The following is a 20853-nucleotide window of genomic DNA, read 5'->3' on the forward strand; positions in this document are numbered from 1 at the left end:
GTCCCCACCATGGGTTTTCCTCATATATCTTGTGTTATGTGTTTGCCCCGTGTGTGTGAATGTATTTAATATCTTTGCTTATAGTTTCATGATTTTTGTTATTAAAGTTTTGTCTATTTAATAAGTTCAAATTTTTGTTACCACTGATTCACCCCCCCTCTTAGTGGTCCATTTACATGTTCCTTTAGGGTACAATTAGAACCATAGTATGATTAGGATTATGGTTATTTTAACACTAACGTTATCCCCAATCATAACCATAATCCTAACCCTAACCCTAACACCAACACTAACCCTAATATATAATTAAGGTTAGTAATAAGACTACAATCAGTACTAAGACTAATCTTGACCCTAATACTAACCTGAACCCTAAATGAACCCTTATACTCATCTCGATTCTCATTTAACTGTAACCCTCACCCTTATCCTATTTAGAGATAAAATTATAGTTAGAAATATAGTTAGGGTTAGTAGTAGGGTTATGATTAATATTATGGAACCTTACATTAGGATTAGAGATATAATTAAAGTTACAGTTAGAGATGAATTAGTATTAGCGTTAGGATGGGGATAGGGGTAGGGTAATATTATTATTAATAATATACTTCTAATAAATATAAAATAATATTATAATTTAATATAATAATATTATATATTAAAATAATATTATAAAATTATATTAATTAATTAAATATATTCTTTGTTATATTTAGATATAAATTAATTAATATATACACATAACATTTGTGTTGTATTTAATATATTTACAATGTACATATTAAAGATATATATATATATATATGAATGTCTTTTTTACTTCTCTATGCAGCCCTTAGAATGCACCAAGTATCTATTAATAATGTATGAAAGATATTTAAGAGCTGCATAGCCCTTTACTTCCTCCTCTAGAACCCTCCAATAATGTGCTTCTCCTCTCCACCCTCCTTTTAGTGAGCATTCCTCATTCTCGTTCTGTTATCTACTGATTCAAAAGAATTGATCACACAGTGAAATCTAAAAATCCTTGCATACTCAATATTGAATTCATTCAAGGTGCAGGACCACGGTAATGTGGGGCTTCCAGAATAGGTAACGTTACCACGAAGCCCTACACAATATTAAATTGAATTCTTGGCAACTTGCGATTCCTGCCGAGTTAGGGCAAACATACCCGTTGAAGAAAGTATGTGCTATCTAGATCCAGAAGCTGCTTCATATACGAACACATGGAAGACGAAAGTGCAGGAGAAGACGAAGGCGACGGGGACATTGATAGATTAACCGCCAACATCAACATCCATGGCAGCGAGGATGAAATAACCATGGCAGAATATGAAATGCACAGAACCCACAAGAAATTTGTAGTAAGGCAGCTGCCTTCAAAGGGTCTCTCATTTCAGGTATGGCCTGCAGCCTCTGCTCTGTGTTGGTTCCTTGATGAAATGTATTGGCACCACCCGACCATTGTAACTGCTGCTGATGAAAACACAAGAATATCCAGTTGCATTGGACAAGACGTTGGATCGATAAATGGGGGTGAACTAAATTCATCAGCAGAAGGTTATTGTGAACTGGATTATGTTGCCCGACTGTTGTTACAGAGGAGGGACGACAAGCAGGCATTGAAGGTTCTTGAACTGGGTGCAGGTACTGGAATGGTGGGCATTGCTGCAGCACTGTTGGGTGCCCACGTAACCATCACCGATCTTCCTCATGTCCTTCCAAACATTGAGTTCAATGCATCTGTCAATGAGGAACCTCTGCAGGTAGATGAAATTTTGAAAGTTTAGAAAACTTGGCAATGCGAAAATTTTATGTCTGGGAAAAAAATCAATTTTATCAAAGCTTCTATATAAAATGTATCGTAAATTCTCAATAAATATGTATTGTTTAGTGTAAATTGACGGAAATGTCAACTCAACTTCCTGAAGTTTTAGTTCAAAAAATTGGTGGATTCTGTAAGAAGATTGTATTTTTTTTATATTAACTGAGGGGAATCCAAATTTAACCTGCTTCTGGTTTTAGACAAAATGTTAGTGATTTTTCTAAAGAAATGATATTTGTTCAATATAAACTGACGGAATCATTTCTTTAATTAGGCGATATTTCAGAATGTTCCTTAGAAGATTAGCCAATAAGCAGATACTTTTCGCTAAAAATTTCCTTGCCTACAGGCTAGCAGGCAGGGGGGGAGTGTGTGTGTCAAGGCCCTCAGGTGGGGAGAAGAGGAAGATGTCGTGGAAGTAGGGCACAATTTTGACCTGATTCTGGCATCAGATGTGGTTTATCACGAGAACTTATTCGACCCCCTTCTGCTCACTCTCAAGTGGCTTCTCTTGGGTAATGGTGAGAAAGATAGCAATCCAATACTGCTCATGGCTCATCTCAGGAGGTGGAAGAAGGATGCCCGTTTCTTTAAGAAGGCAAAGAAATTGTTTAATGTTCGGGTTGTGCACAGACACAGTGCCCTGCCTGGATCCCGTTTGGGAGTGATTATCTACTGTTTCACAAACAAGGAAACCAAAATAATCACAGCATTGACCTGATTACTTTGCCTTGGAACCTTGCAATTTCAATTCCTTTGGAGTGGTGTGTTCTATGTTAATACAAGCAACCTTTGCTGGACAGAGAAATGTAAACCCAATTTTGGCATAATTTTGGATTGGACTTGCGTTTACAAGTAAATTGACGAGAGTTCATATATCATTCTTACACTTGCTTGATTTGAAATTTGGGTCTCTGCTTTTGACTGGCATTTTAAGGACTATTTATAAGTAGCTGATGATTTTATCATGCTAGCATCTCTAAATTTGATATAGATGCTTCTTTTTAGTACTATGGTACAAGTTCTGGCATTTAGGGTTCAGATTTACATCAAGTTGTCTCCATCAGGCCAGATGCATTTAGCTTCATGAGAAATTGAAGTAATTGGTATTGACGTTGTTTAGAGGATGTGAGACATATAATCGAATAACTGCATATGTTAGAAAAACCAGACATATAATGAACAATTAGCAATGTAGCAAAGACTACTTTGGAATGTTTGGCTCCTTTGATCTCTCTACAATAGTTAATACCAATTCATGTCAAAAGGTATGTTAATATGATCCAAGTATTTATCTACTAGTGGCATTTGAATTTTCTACATATGCACCTAGGTTCTTCTGGTTCCAAGCCTTTGTTTAATCACTTATAATATCACAAACAAGCTGTTTGAGACGGTCATATTGTTTGTACAAACTGGTAGTATGCTACTATCAGTTGCATGATAAAATTGTAAGAAGAAAAAACAAGAGTTTTATATACAAATAATATCTTAAGAGTCCACAAACACTGTCTCACTAAAAGGTAGTTCGTTTCAACTTTTGTGAATCTTCAGTTAAGATATCGCTCTGTGATAGGTAAAGGTAACGATCTCCTTTCCAGGTAAGCCTTGTATAGGAGTCAATAGATTGTAATGCACGAGTATAAAAAGAACGCATGAAAAAATAAGACTAAAGCTTTTACAGAGAAGATCTGAAATTTGTGATAGGTAATGTTGACAATGTTCTTTCCAAGCCTCGTACAGGAATCAATAGATGGTAACAAGTAATATTAAGACTGGCACAAAATAAGACTAAAGCTTTTGCATAGAGAGCAAGAATTTTTTAGGGTCGCATTCGCATGAATTCAAAGTCACATTTAATACTAAGAATGGCGTCTATTTCACTGAGGATAATTTTGTATGGCTAAACACTAAAAGTTCAATTTTTAGCCGATAGGCTTCTATTGTGGACTTGGGTTTCCACAATTGAATTGAAAACCTGTCTCACGTTCCTATACCACTATTTCACATCGGAAACCAGTTACCGTTAAATAAAACTGTCGTTATCCAGTTGCAATTGTATGATTCTTTGGCGGGGTTGTTTTCTGTGATCCCCTGTGCCAATGATGCCACCATCTCAACTTCGTCCTCTCTGTCCTCACTACCAGACCTTTCAATATCTTTTACAATTAGATGCTTTGCCATTTCCAGCTCTACACCTTTGTACCTCTTTAACCACCGCTGAGACAATTTTATCAGCAACCCCTGGAGTGATATGCTGTCGCTACCCACATTCTCAGAAACCTGCTTTCACAAGCAAATATGGAGGCAATTTGCGTCCTGGATATTATTTGTTGTGTTTTAGTTCATTCCAAAAGAATTCTGTTATATTCAATTATTTCAGACCCGCGTTCTCAGAACGTCCTTTCACAAGCAAAAATAGTTCACTCTTTCATCGCTCACAGGCAATTTGCATTTCCTAAACGCACAACTTTTATTTCCCTCTTTCATCGCTCACAGGAAATTTGCATATGCTACACGCACAAATTTTCATAATAAGCTTCTAGTGTGAAAATTTGATTGATGCTTGTAAAGTGTTTAACCATATGAAAGAAAGAGACAGCGTCTCATGGAATATGTTTATTGGGGATTGCTACAAAATTGGGTGTCCTCAAGATCAATTCACATTTGCCGGGGTACTCGAAGCCTGTGTCAAAATGGGAGATTTAGAACAAGGTATGGACATCTGAAGATAAAGGAATTTCGTCAAATGTTGTAGTTGCAACTGCCCTGGTAGACATGTATGCAAAATGTGGAAGCAGAGACAGGGTACGTGAACTGTTTGACAAAATTCCTCGAAGAAATGTGGTCTCATGGACTGCAATGGTCGTTGGATATGCAAAATTTGGATTAGCATCCTCCCACCTGTGCCAAAATGGGAACCTTTGGAACAGGGAATGGACATTCATTTAAGCATAAGGGAATGTAGCGGAGATAACTGGGATCCACATTTTTTCTTGTGTTTTCATCTATTAAATAAAGCCACTGGTTCGACGATTTTATTTATGCCTCCCTGGGCAACTATTATGTCTTTGACATTCAGTTTTTCTCAGTTGTGGTATGTGCATAAAACCTGTCCAGATTCCCACTCATTCTCATGATCAAAATTTTGTTGCTCCAAGATATTTTCACATTTTTTAATGAATTCTTATCGACTGAGCTGGCTAGAACAGTTTGTAGATCCAATTGAGCAGATGTAAGATCTATTTCTTTGGTTTTGTTGAGACATTAACAGATCTAGTGATATATATATATATATATATATATTTGCATGTAATTATTTAAACATAATTAAGGGGATATACATATTTAGTTTACTTATTAATCAAAAAAATAAAAAATTTATAGACAAATTTGGTGCTTTGAATTCAAATTTAAATCTTTGACATCGAATCATAGTGTTGAAATGCAAAAAATTTAGACTTTTGTCATTTTCTTTAACCAACTCCAAAGGAGCATGCAACATACACAACAACAATTCGATGTGTTTTGAAAGTCATCAAATTTATTGGTTCAATTGCGAAGCATGGATCTTGATCCAAGAATTTGCAAAAAAAAATTCATATATGAGTGACATATTTTCATGCTTTTCCTCCACAAGTTATATTTATAGGTGTTTGTTGCACAAAAAACTCTATTGTGCATGTTTGTTTTAATTTTCAATATGTGATTGACATGCATGTGAAAGTCTTTGGATCATTTAAGACATGGTTGTACTTTTGTCCATGAGTGACATTGATGTAAGTCAAAGCCCACACTTTATGGATTTTGCTTCACTTGAGAAACATTAAATATTCATAATTGGTTGCACCAAAATTGCATTAAATTAAGAAAGGTTCTTTGTTTAAATAGGTAAATACAGTTACTAAAAAACTCCACATTCTACTATAGTAAAATGGAACCTGTCCCTATCCCAATGCTAGCAATTTTTGATGGCTACATTTTTAGGTGGTAGGCTTTCTTTTATGATATATAATATGATTTTTATCATAATTATTTGATTAAAAGAAAGGGTTTAAAACATTAAGCATCTTCTTAAGATGGAGGCTTACATAGTGTTTTTCTTAGTGGTATGTATTCTTTTTAAGTTTTAAGTCAGGCATCAAGTTGGTCTCAACTTTTTCCGTGACCTAAAGAAACTTTTTCCGTGACTTGAAGATTGTTAGACACTCTCTCAAAGTTATAAAATTTTAACTATTTCCTTATTTAGCAGAGTTAAAAAACTAAAACTAATCAATTACAATATTTATCTTGGACAATTGATGATGATGAAAAATAAAAATAAAAGTTTTAACTTCTTTCTAAAAAAAATAGTTTTTTAATCATTATGTTGTAAAATAGTTACACATTGTATTATGGTTCAATGCAAACAAATGCTAGAATTTTAAAATAGAAGCTAAAAAAAAAGAGAGATACTCTTATGTAACACTAATTAATGTCAAGTGAGTACTAATTGTTCAAAGAAATTAAAAAATAAGAAATTTAACAACATTATACCATGATACACATGCACATATTTATATTTTAATATAATTAAATTTGTCATATTAAAATCTAATTATATTTTAGCTTTGTTTTCCTATCGACCTATCCCTTGAACCTCCTAGAAGTAAAGTGCTAGTATAATTTATTGGCTCCTCATGATGTTTTCTGCAAATAAAGTATTTCATCTCCATTAGTAGAGTGTGAGTAATGCAATTTGCGTAAGTATTATAATTATCATTATGATGTTTCAAAATAAGTTGTACTGCTATAGGTCGAGAGTGATTCTGTTTATAGGGTTCTTAACGTTGCCTACATAAAAATATTATACTATTATTTAGTTCAGTATCTAATCGGCTGATTCTATGCTCCCCTTGTGATATTTTTTTGGGTGGCTTATTTGCATTGTCTTTCCAATTCTTCAAATAACATAAGCTTGTTTCTGATAGTCTTAATTGCTTGGCTACAATGGCACTGATTGATTAAATATTATAGAAAGCATTTAAGTCCAAGGCATACGAGACTGTCATCTAGCCCTTTATTCCTACTCTTCAATTTTCCCGAATCCAAGAATCTGGCATTTGTGTATATTTGACCTGTATTTTATATGGGGCTTGAAATTCCGTTCATTAGAAATTGTTTTGCATTTTGCAAGCATAGTTATAAGCTTGTACTGGTTACAAGTACCCATGCCGCAGAAGGATGATAAAGTTGTCTCCAAGCCAAGATTGGCCCTGTAGAAGATTCAGTGCTGTTGCATATAAGGGTGACTTCCAAATGTATTTCTACCCAGGAGAGTTGCTTTTTGTTATTTTGTCAGCTTCACTATATACATTAGGGGCGGATGTTTTCATTTTCTTTGCTGTTGTCTTCTTGCTGATATTATTGAATGATTGCTGTTGATGGTTTTTCCTTATCGTTGGACTGATAAGACTCTTATGCTTGAATTTTTATTTGTATGATCATTTTTTTTTCGATTTCAAATGTTACTAAGAAATGGGGATGCTGAGATATGCAAGGTATGGGTTTGGACCACTGAACGTACATCTCCAGAACTTGTGTAATCAGATACAAATATGAGGTTGAAACCCAGGGGTATATTATTAGGTAAATGGGTATTGCAGGAGTGGGCCGATTGTCAAGGCCTGGTATACTCCCAAGCGTGGTGAAGAGTTCAAATCCCAGCAGTACAAAATTTCTGTAAAGTATAAGTCGGAAGGAAAGAAATCCCCCATCTGCTTCCATGAGCTTCCACAAGGAGCATCGCATGCAGCCAATCGACATCTAGCTTGGCTGTGACCTTAACACAACCCTAACTTTACCTTTTTATACATTCATTTCCATGCACTTAAAAAACTACATTTCGACTGTCCAAAAATTTTCAACTTAGCGATCCAATTCACTGTAGTCAAATGATAGTGAAATGAGTCCATCCAGAAAAAAGTTCCCCGTCTTGTTCAATCTCTCTAAAACTTCCAGCAGTGAATATATGGGTGTAGTGGTCTGAACGAGTCATAATTGAAGGAAGGGAATGACATTAAATCAGTTTGCTTTATGGGTGAAGATGGATTAGGTTCTTAGAATTTATAATGATTTTAAAGTTTTAACCTTTCGGGAACTTGGTGGATAGCGTGTGTTAATCAGCTGCTTTTAATTTGAGTTCACATGTCTTGAAATCTGGGTACAATATACTGGGGTTGGGTTTTTTTGCAACGGTAGGCGCAGCTTGATAATTTATCTTATCTCTCATGCTGTTGAGTGTTTACCTCTGCAAAAACCAAATTGTTCGCCATATCGTTCAAGTAGTGGTTTTTTGTGCAATTCATGTATTCTTGGCATTTTTTAATCAACTCTTTGGTTGTATTCGCTTCAAATTTATATTCTGTTGATTCTTATGTTAGCAATGTAAGATAACCTTTGAGACACTAGAGATCTGCACTGTCAGGTACCAGGAGATCAAAAACATTGCTGGAACATGTGGCCAAGGCCGTATCATGTGGGTGCAATTAATTCTTCAACAATGAAGTACCTGGTGGTAAAAGAAAATGCATGGGGATCAGCTCATTTGCGTCCAGTAATAAGTTTCCAAGTAAGCCCCTTGATCGCTTGAAATAAATTCAGGGATGACAACTCATGAAAACACGGTGGGAGGTGAACCATTCCTCCAAGTTTGGTAGTATATGGGTTAGATTGTTAATGTTTGTAGGTTCAGTCGAATGATCATTTAAAATACATATAATATATGTTGATTAATAATAATATATTATTATGTTATATTAATAATAATATATTATTATGTTATATTATTATATTATTATTAATCATATAAAATTTAATATTCAATATCAATCTATTATATTATTCTAAATTAATAATTGATTGATGAAACATTATAATACATGCCTCTCCAAAGGAATATATATATAGTATAATGTTATTCAATTTGAGAACACATAGAATTCCAAGATTGCAAGTATCAGATTGAATCAGATATATACATTAAAATACATCCAATAAAACCTGGGAAAATCAACATGGTATCAGAGCTCAGGCCTGTGAAGTTTAATTTGGAGGTTGGAGAGGGTTGGAGAATTAAGTTTTTTTAGAATTTTTAGTCTGAAATATGCCATTGTATGGCCATTGGTTGGCCTCAAAATGAGGACTATAATATATGGATGGAAAGATCTGTGTTTCTAGTTTTCAAATATGTTTATCTCATCAAATTTGATTCAGTTTTGTGCAAGATATGACGACTTTGGTGTAGGTCACTTGAAACCCTACCTAGGGTTAGCAGTTTTGGGAAAAATGTCATAACTTTTGTTTTAACCGTTGGATCTCGCTATAACTTGGAGGAACTGTTTTTAATTAGCTTTTATAACATCTCACCAAAGAGATTGGATAAATTTGGTAAATTGCAAAAGTTATTAACGACTGTGTGTGGCAGATCATAATGAAAGTGTTGATCAAAATTATGAAAATGTTCTACATCATTCAAAGGGAATTATGATGAGAGATGATTCATGCGTGATATTTCTTATATGGGCTCACCTTATGAAAGGAAATGTTTTAAACTTAAGGACGAAAGCACAATAAAATTGAATTAAAGGGAGAAATAAATTGATGCTTATAAATGAATTGATGATTGAGACCAGATCCAGAGGGAGTCTGACATTTCAAAAGAGGACAAGAGGTTGATACAAGAACTTGAGCTTCAGAGGGAGAAGATGGTTCAGTTAGATTGTGACAATTTCGATCATAGTGATTGAGAGGGATTTTCACTATTGAAGGTGAAACACTTATGAGATAAATAATGCTAAAACACATGTATGCAAGTTAGAGAAAGCACTGTATGGATTAAAACAAGCTCCCAGAGCATGGTACAAAAGAATTGACAGTTACTTATTAGAGATAGGTTTCTCTAAGAACATTGCTGATCCAAATCTGTATTTCAAAATAATCAAAGGTGAAATGTTGATACTCATATTATATGTAGATGACTTATTAATTACAGGCGAAGATCATCTCATTGCAAAATGCAAATAAGAACTAGCTTCAGAGTTTGAGATGAAAGGATTTAGGTCTACTCCATTATTTCCTTGGATTAGAAGTATGGAAAAAACCAGATGGTATTTATCTAAATCAAGATAAATACACCATTGACATTCTGAAGAGATTTGGAATGATGAATTGTAAGCCAATGTCATCTCCTATGGAAACAAACCTACATAAACTAAAAGAAGCTATAACAGATTCCAAATTTGCAGATCCAACATTATACAGACAGATTATTGGATCATTAATGTACCTAGTCAATACCAGACCTGATATATGTGATGCAGTAAATGCACCCAGCCAACACATGGTAGAACCCAAAGAAATACATTTGGTTGCAGTAAAGCATATATTGAGATATCTTCAAGGTACCTTGGACTATGGACTGCATTATGAACACACTGCATTGAACCTACATGGATACTCTGATTCAGACTGGGCTGGAAGCGTGATAGACAGGAAGAGCACTTCAGGATGTTGTTTCAGCTTGGGATCAGCTATGGTATCTTGGATCTGTAGAAAACAATCATTCGTAGCTCAGAGCTCCACAAAAGCTAAATATATAGTTGAATCCATGGCAGCTAAGGAAGTCGTATGGTTGAGGAAATTGATAGTAGGATTGTTTGGTGAAAGTCTGAAGCCTGCTATCATTCATTGTGACAATCAGAGCTGCATTAAACTTTTAGTGAATCCAGTTTTCCATGATAGATCCAAGCGCATTGAGATCCCATATCACTATGTAAGAGACATGACAGAGAGAAAGGTAATAAGATTGGAATATGTCAATATAGGATATCAGACAGCTGACATTCTCACCAAACCCCTAGCAAGAGTGAAAATTGATCACTTCAGGAGGTATCTTGGTATGGTTAAAATGTAATTGATGTCTAAAATTATGTAAACTTCTTGGTCATATACTTGAGTATATGAATTATGTAACCTTTCCCTATGTTCATTCCTAAAGGATGACGATTCTTTAGTTAATGAACACTTGTATTTTAACATTGTAAGGTGACGATCTTATAAATGTTTGGAAGATCATATAAACTGAAAATCAGACAATTTGAATATCAGTAATATGATAAGTTATAGTAGACATTATGTAAGTGGATTAATGTCAGTGCACATACTATAACAAGGATATCAAAGTTAGTATATCCTTAGTATCACAAGCTAATACTTATAATAGGGATATCAAAGTGAGTATATCCTTAGTATCACAGGCTAATACTTAAAACAGGGATATCAAAGCATGAGTATATCCTTAGAATCACACGCTAATTCTTCACACCTAGGTGATGTAATTATCATGAGATTAGTGTTGAGCTAAATTAAGTTTTAGGTCTATACTCCTAAGACTAAGAGGGAGTGTTAAATTTAGTCTCAGTCCTAACTCTAAAATCGTAATCTGTTTTAGCGCCCAGAAAATTCGATTTTATACTTGCAATTTAATTTAGTATTAAACTAACATACTAGTTTGTTATTGTTATGTTTGGTTTAAGTAATCCCGCCGGTGTAGAAGGATCGTGGCTCCACACTGGGGTCACGACCCTATGTGGAACCACATGTTTCCACATAGGATTGCGACCCCCTGTGGAGGCACGATCCAATGAAGACAAATGATATATATCTGTCACCCTTGTTGAATAAAATTACATACGATACATGTGGTGAACGTAGAAGATATAATTGCTTGGTCTTCGCATCTGTAGAGGCAAACTGATAAGAGCTTGTGGATAAAATCGCTGACTGAGGCAATCCACGTGAGAGCTCATGGATAGAATCGCTGACTGAGGCAATCCACATAAGAGCTTGTGGATAGAATTGCCGACTGAGGCAATCCACGTGAGAGCTCATGGATAGAATCACCGACTGAGGCAATCCACATAAGAGCTTGTGGATAGAATCACCGACTAAGGCAATTCACGTGAGAGCTCATGGATAGAATCACCAACTGAGGCAATCCACACAAGAGCTTGTGGATAGAATTGCTGACAGAGGCAATCCACGCAAGATCTTGTGAATAGAATCGCCGACGGAGGCAAATTCACACCTTGAGATTATGTTCCCCTGTGATGAGCATCATATGGTTGATGCAAATACTCCCAATATCATGAGATGATATTTTTGAGTTATGGTGAATATCATGTGCCTTGATATTCTTGTTTATACCATACTTCCTGATATCATAGTGAGATAATATTTTCTCTATTCCATAATTAATCTAGACTTAATGCATTTGCATTGATTTTACCTTCCCTAGCTAAGAGGGAGTGTTAATTATGTTTTGTGTAGCTATGGTGAGGGCCATAAGTGTTGGCATGGGAGATCACTACACATTATGTCTGATCATCCTCCCTAGCTAAGAGGGAGTGTTAATGTTTGTAGGTTCAGTCGAATGATCATTTAGAATACATATAATATATGTTGATTAATAATAATATATTATTATGTTATATTATTATATTATTATTAATCATATAAAATTTAATATTCAATATTAATCTATTATATTATTCTAAATTAATAATTGATTGATAAAACATTATAATATTGATTAAATTATTATAATTAAAGGAGAGACATGTCCTTTCAAGGACATGCCTCTCCAAAGGAATATATATAGTATAATGTTATTCAATTTGAGAACACATAGAATTCCAAGAATGCAAGTATCAGATTGAATCAGATATATACATTAAAATACATCCAATAAAACCTGGGAAAATCAACATAGATTTATAAACATTGAATGAAATCTGATGGAGTTTGGGTTTTATATCCACTCATGCCAATCGTAAGTGTTATAATGTGCTTTTTGTGAGCTTGTCAAAGTGAATTAATAAAAATATTAATAATTGGTAATTAGTTGTGGTAACCATTAAGTTTTCCTTGATGTCAATATAAAAGAACTATTAAACTTTTTTATTTTATTTTTGGCTCGGAGGATTGTGGGAAGATACTTTATAAGTTAGAAATCAGTGTTCCTAGACTTGCTGAAACTTGGTACACTATAAGTCTTGAGTTGAAAAAGACCATCTAGGATCTATGGATTTGGTTGTGAGTTTTGGTGAGTTACTATTAGACTCTCTAGAGTCATGGGTCAAAATCAACTGTAAAAAATGAAAGTATATTTTCTAAACTTACAAATGTTTAAGAATACATTCAATCAGGGTTCAATTAATATTTTAGGGTTGGGGAGAAACATCTTTGTTCAAATTATATATTGTCATATCAAAAGTTTTGCAGTCAAAGCTCTATCATGTTTTTTTTTGTCTTTCGGAGTTCAATTTTTTCTTATTTCTATTCTTCTTTTTGTTTTCTAGATAGTTTTATGGCTTAGTCACTTGAGTCTCTAAGTCCCTCTTGTCTCTCCTTTAAAGATAATGCAACAAATATTCATGTTAGTCATTCCATGCGTGAAGCTAATGCAACAAATATTTGTGTACATCTAACTTAAAGATAGTATTTTTTTTTCAAGAATAAAAAGCAAATGATTTAAAATTAATGGTTGCCTTCCTTGAAGCAAGGGGATTCCCCCCAAAAAATAATCATAAGGTAGAGATGTCCTTATCTATAAGTTCATGGAGGTTTCATTGAAGTTGGGGAAGCTTAGAAATGGGCTCATAGATATTGGATAATTGAAGAAAACATTGAGATAATACTAGTTGTCAATGGGTATTTTTTCATTTCTTTCAATAATGTTTCTAACGATGTCCAATTTTTTTAAGGAGGTCCTTATTTCTTCAAACATGCCTATCTTTTCATGAAACCTTGGCATCTAGATTTTATCGCAACTTCGACACTTTTTCTAAGTTTTTGATTTAGACTTGTCTATATTTTCCTTGCCACTGGTTTCCTAAAAAGATGAATTCTCAAAATATTTTGGATGATTCATTTGGTTCTTATTTGGGAACCTCAGTTATGCTCAAATATGTGTTGAACTAGATTTCATAAAGCTTTAGTATTTACTTTTCATAAAACTTCTCATAAAGCTTTAGTATTTAGGTGACAACTTTTTTTGGCATCAAACCCTAGATACTGAAGCTATTTATTTCATATGTAGGGAATGTTATCAGTATGGACATCCATATCGTAGTTGTCCCCAACTCAAGTCAAGTGATTCTTTCGAGAAACTAGCACAAGAGAATAAAAATGATAAGCAACAAATTCAACAAGATAATCAAGTGCTTATGCTAGATCCTAATAATAATGGATTTACCATGGCTTGTAGGAAAGGTAAAGCTCAACCTCCTCTAAATCCTTGAAGAGCTAAAGTTGGTAATAGAAATAATAATAAATTTTCTCTTCTAAGAGAAATAACCACTAAATTTTAAGGTGCTCAATATGAAATTGTAAAGAGATGATAACAAATTAAAGGAATGACGAAATGATGTTGGATCAATAAATTCAAGGTAAACTATAATATGCTATTTTTTTCAATGAGAAGCAAATTCATACAACACAAGTCCTTTCACTTTCTACAAAGATTTTTGATATATCTACTACCATTGCTAATGTCCACCATGCTTATTTTGTGCAAAGTAAGTCTATTGTTAGAACCCTCTTTTTATTCCTAACTTTCAAACTCTTAATGTTCTGGAGACTCTTATTGCCTTAGAAAAGCTAGAACATGTGCCTGAAACCTTATCGAGCACTATGATAAATAAGAAAATATTTTCATCTTTTATCCAACACACCCGCCCCCCCCTTGAGTGGGGTCTTTTTTGTTCTCCAGTTGGATATGATTTCTTGCTTGTTTGACTGTGTTTGTTTCTAACTACCTTTAGGTTGTTGTTCTTTTTGCCAACACCATCTCTCTTGATGTTGCTTGTTGAACACAGTTGATAGTTTTTTACTATGTTAAGGGTCGATGCCCTAGTTAACGATGCTTTACTAATAAAAAATAAATTAACTCAATCCCCAATGTATTTATGCAAGGATGACAACTTCAAAACATACAAATGATGTAAGCAAAAGTAAGCATTAGAACATTAACACTATCTGATGTATTAAATATTATTACAAGACTTGAAAATGAATGACAAGAACTCAAGTACATTAGATCTAGATCACAAATGAATATAGCAATCTCTAACATTGTTCCTTTTCAAGCCTAATCATTAATTCTCACCAAGTATGATTATAAACCTTTGGAAACATTAGAATAGCAATAAATGAACTTGAAAATGGTATGGCATAATAGTGGAATTGTATGGTGGCTAGTGAGTCGGTATTGATGGCTAGAAAATGACCGAGAACCAGTTGTAATCAATCCTTCAATAGCCCAAAAAATATCGGTTTGAATTTTAAAGGTTTTCACTTCTCAAAATGATCAAGAAGTCCTCCACATAGGGATAGCATTGTACAACTATCCTTGCAAGGGATACAATAGCTAGAAAGGAGGTAAAACAACCTTCAAATAAATAAACCAACACAATTTTAGATTTGACTCTTTAATGTAGTGGCCTCCTAAATTGATGTAGGGTGACCCAAAAAATGTTGATATGATGATAGTACATTGGAGCAAAACTCTAGCAACAATATACAATCCTCAAAATATTGAAAACTTCATCAAGTCATTGTAGCAACACTCTAGTAGCAACATATATCCCTTCAAAAAATGATATCTCCAACATATCATTATAGCAACACTTAGCAACCTAGATAGTGTTTTCAATTCCTCAACCAAAATATTTGAGAAATAAGGGTTTTTGTTGTGGTCCCAAATATGAAATCCAATAGGGTTTTCATCCTCTCAAACCTCAAGCAAACCAAGGGTTTTCATCTTTAGATGTCATAGATTGAACAAATATAAAAAATTGGATTCAAAAGGATAACTTGAATGATTTCTCAATGAAGATAGGCACCTCCTTGATAAATCTTTTTGAATCATGCCTTTTGGTCTTAAATTCCCTTCTAAGTATTTAATTTATTTTTTAATTTTAATTGTTTTATTCTTCTCTCTTAAAAAAACGTTTATTTTACTTCAATTGTTGTAATATTATTAAGTTGCCCTAAGAATTAGCAATGATGAAGCCCAACTTAATTATTAAATATTTTAACTCAAAAAAGTGGACATGGTAGTCTTCCCTTTCCAAAATTGCTTGCCCAAAAGCAGATGCAAACCTAGACGATGAATCATGTTGTGAGATGCCCATAAAGTCTAGATCATGTACTTGTCATATGAAGCAACTTCTACCAAAAATTACCAAGCAAGCTTGGATACTCAAATACCATAGCGCAACCACTTAGAATCATGTTAGAGAATTTGTATCTTGTGGGATAACTTGGAATGCCTAGTACACTATCTCCTCAATTCATTCCCTCTTAATGATTGTAAAGAGTCTTTAGAACTTGAGAAATAGTCACCATTTTTTTGTTGCACCTCTTGGTTCTTTCAATGTGATGGGGAAATCTAGGACACTCATTTGAGCTTCATGTCCAACGTGTAAGTTCCTACGATGTCTTCAAAGATATTGCAATGTACACCTTCCAAAGTAGAGTACAAATCATATTATGTAAGGGGTAGTAAAAAGTTAGAATAGTCACTATTCAATTGAAACTTACCGAATTAAGTACCATGGTAGATGCAATAATTATTCCCTTTAGCTGAAACACTTTTTCAACTTCTTCTATCAACAATACCCCCTTAAATTATGTCATCTTGCTATTGTTCATGATTGGTAATAATTGTTTTAGAAACCTATCAATGATATAATAACATGAAGACCAATATTCCCTACAAAAATCAAAGGTGTAAGAAATGTATGAGCTAGAAAAAATCTATAAGAAAAATTAAGAATGGTGCACTTTTCTTTTTTATGATTATAAATCCCTACAAAACTAGTTGTATTTAAGTGGTGTGAGGGCTAATAATGATTACATTAGCGAAATTGGGGATAAAAGCTTGGTACATGGTTTTCCCATGTATGTTCCCTCCTTCCTTGTGTGGAAAGAGATCATTAATACTTTCCTTCTTCCATCCTTGTGGGTAAATATTTGAACAAAATACCAAGTTCGATGCTACCTCAACATGCTTATGTTGCACCACTCTAATTTTCATGAAAACTTGAGGTCTCCATGTGATGTGCATGAATGTCATAATAGGATAACTACCTTAACATACAAATCCCTTCACCTTAAACTCCTCCTTCGTAATGAGCTTCTCAAATAAGCATAGCCAATGCATGTCAACATCTATACTTACCTCTTTTATATTATTATTATTATTACCACTCCAATCTCTTATTATGATATCCCAAGTTATACCTTTTGGCAAATGACATGGCTTAGACTATATGCGAGTTAGAAAATGGTTGTAACAACATAAGCTATAATATTAGCACAATGATTTCAATGGATGAGTTCTCTTATACTCATAAGAAAGAGATTTTTCAAATAGCTACAAATCTACATCTCCTCATGACAAACATTATCAAATTCAAAACATGGATTATCAAAATGTTCCATAGAACTATCATACCATGGATGCAAACATGAAATATATTGCTCAAAATTAGAAAAGTAAGGGTTGAAAATCTTCCTATATCAACTAGAAATACTTCAACCTTGATATCAGGTTTGAAACTTCCCAAACATGTGACTAAAACTTCTCTATTAGATATTACTAATTGAGGAATACTCTTTCGCAAGGTCGAGAATCCCTTTTGGTTACAAAATTCATAAATTACTTGAAATTTCTTTAAAAGCAATAATACATAGGTTGAAATAATGGTACTTGGCAAACCCAATAGATAAAACCTTCTACACATAATATTAAGAAAAGAGATCTTCCCAAACCCTATAGTTTTATGAATTCTCATGAAATATAACATTATTCCAAGACATGAGAGATCAATAAAAGAAATTGGAACATGTACTACAATTTTAACAATGTGTTTTATTAACTACAATGAAAAATACAGATCATTTAACCCCTCCCATAATGACAGGGTGATATAACAATGGTAATATATTGAGAATTCCTCCACCATGTGACTAAAAACATGTTCATGACCACTAATGTTGTAAGGTAGAAGATGAAAATACCATGGACAACAACCAAAAATTCAGGTTCCATGTCCCTTGGTGTGTTTCCCTTGCCATCCACATTCGTCCCTTTTTCAAATTATCCCATTTGGATGCAACATTAGAGATGTAGGATTTAGTTTCATACAATCAAACACTATGATAGTGAACTATCTTACCTATTGGATAATTCCTCAAAATTCGTAGTTAACTCCTCAATAGGATGTAACCATTGCAAGTCAACATTTTTATTGATCCTTCCTAGATCCATGATATATTAGTATTTGTGTAATAATAACATTGTTTTTGCTTTCATAATTCTAGGAATAGTGAATCCATTTCATGATATCTCATCCTTCTTGAATTCTCCATCACCCATCCAAATGGGTGAACATGTATGTAACTTGAATCCAACAACACCATCCCATGCTTAAGTCACAAAATATTGACCCCAAATTTGCTTTTAAGTGTTAAGTTTGTACAATATTAAATATCTTTCCCCAAATGATAATTAATTTTTCTCTGTTTCCCACACATAAAATAGCTATCCTGATGTTACATACTTTTACAAGTGCCCCAAATAAATATCTAATGCAATTAAACACACCTCCTAGATGCACCACAAAGTATCCCATTTAATCTAAAATATTAAAATCATCAAATATTATTCCTAACTTTCTCCCACTTGTATACATTGCATAAAGGTCAATAAATGAAATACCTCATAGCCATACATGAAATCACATAAATCTATAGCATGCTCTCATACTCCACTAGGATACCTACAATAAAACCAAAATGACCACCATCTCAAGCAATAAATATTCTCAAGCTTTAGCAGGCCACCTATGGAAGAAACGGGACATGCAAAGGTGAAGATGCTCTAATCCAAAGAACAAAATAATCAAATTCATGTGATAACAAATGCTCCAAGTTATTATAAAAGGTACAAAACCCACATGATTTAAAATATCGCCCACAACAAATGCTAATACTATAAGGGAGCTAAGATGCAGAAAACACTTCCTAACACTAATCTAATGAGGGCTAATGCAAATTTTCCTGCAAAGCTTAAGTTGTTACAAAATAAGAAACACATACAAAGTGAGATATACAACATGCAAACATATTAACAATAAACACAAGATATATCATGTAGAAAAACCCACACTCAAAAACCACCCAACTATTATTTAGAAATCAACATAATACAATATATTTGTAGAGCAAACTTCTCACATGGGTATCCCCAATTACAGATCTGAAGGTAACTCAATAGTTATAAGATTTACACAACCTCCATCTCACACATCTAATATATAAGAGATACAAAACATGAAACTATCAAATGATATTACAAAACCATAAGCTAAAATCACCCAAAAAGTGGTGCCCAACTTATTTCCAATCTAAGATGCCCTATTATGTGCCAAAAATCACACCAACATGTGTAAGCCCCTTTTACAACTCATTTGAGCGTCCAACACGTTTTTATACTATTTTAGGAGACCCAACTTTTGAACTGGGGTGTCTTATTGACAAACCATTTGAAGTTTCAAAAAGCTTGTGAAGTGTTCTATCAAGCTATAACCCACTACGTCGGTTATGGCCATTTTCAAGTTGTTTCAAAGCCTCCAAGACCTTCAAAATTGACTTCAAAACTTTCGTTTGTAACTTTCAAAAACAAAACTTTAATATCTACAAATCTAGACATGATCTTGCAACAAAAATTTATTGACATGCTTATTTAGCCAATCTGTAGCTTTGGAAAAAAATTCAAACCAATTCATACTCAAATGTAAACTTACCACAAATAGTAACCTTATGTAAATGCAAGGAAGAGACACCATTTTTCTAACAAATACATCCAACCATCCATACCTTCTAGATATCAATAACATCAATAAGATAATGTCGATAATACATGCAACCCATAAACTACAATCACAAGCTCCTTGTATATAACCATTAATGAAGAACACACACAACCAAGGACTCCCACTACATGGGTAATGCCAAATTTGAAAGATTAGGACGTATCAAGTCTGCCAATCAACAATCATACCAAGGTGTGGAAAATGATCAAACCTATGTAGTACTAAGAACAAACATGATGATCAACACATAAAACATAAACAACTACATGCTCTCTCACAATGTCACCATAACTCTTCCAAATCAGATGAACACGAACCACCAAGAAGTAACCATATAAAGAAGAGAGAAAACTTGTAAACCATAAGATGTCCTTCTACCAACACCTCAAAGTGCCATGTTGTTTCAAGTATGATCTACTTACAACCCCAAATGGAAAGTATCAACAACTCTCAATCACTCGATCTCATAGATCAAATGCAACATATGTATAATGAAATATCAATGCACATGTATGCTTCTATAACCAAGGAAGATCAAACTCAAAGTATCCATTTTCAAACAAGGAAATCAACCCAATAAACATCTCCTATGATCCTCATCAATGGCATCATAATATAACTCATATGCACAAGGAGATAGTCATGCCAAATATCCCTCAAATGAACCCTCCAGAACTAACTATACATAGCTCAAGATCTATAACAATGAGAAGATAAAGCCTAAAGACAAATGCATATGAAAATAGGATGGACAATACCTATTAGAAGATAAAACCATCAAGTATACAAAGAGTGGGGAATGAGAATGCTACTCTAAGATAATCAAGTCATCATGATTCACTCCAAGACCATTAAAGCCTCACAATCTAAATCAAGAACTAAACCATGACATCATGATCTAACATCTCCTAAAAGATCATTTACAACAATGCGTACATCCTGGTCTCAAGAGAAATAGTATCATGTCGAAACTCTAAGCTAGAATCAATAGTAAACCAAGATGCGATACCATGCATACTCTGAACCAAGGATCAACATCTCCAA

At 33.8% G+C, this 20853-nt stretch overlaps 1 protein-coding gene across 1 annotated transcript; it reads left to right on the forward strand.

Moving 5' to 3' along the window:
- Nucleotides 1–901: 901 nt before the first annotated feature.
- On the forward strand, nt 902–2715 carry LOC131048084 (protein-lysine N-methyltransferase EFM6). Its single transcript, XM_057981942.2, has 2 exons — nt 902–1769; nt 2178–2715. The coding sequence occupies exons 1-2, from the start codon at nt 1230–1232 to the stop codon at nt 2547–2549; spliced, it is 912 nt and encodes a 303-aa protein (XP_057837925.1). The 5' UTR covers nt 902–1229; the 3' UTR covers nt 2550–2715.
- The last annotated feature ends 18138 nt before the right edge of the window (nt 2716–20853 follow it).

This window comes from Cryptomeria japonica, chromosome 6 (genome assembly GCF_030272615.1).
Source record: "Cryptomeria japonica chromosome 6, Sugi_1.0, whole genome shotgun sequence".
NCBI lineage: Eukaryota > Viridiplantae > Streptophyta > Pinopsida > Cupressales > Cupressaceae > Cryptomeria > Cryptomeria japonica.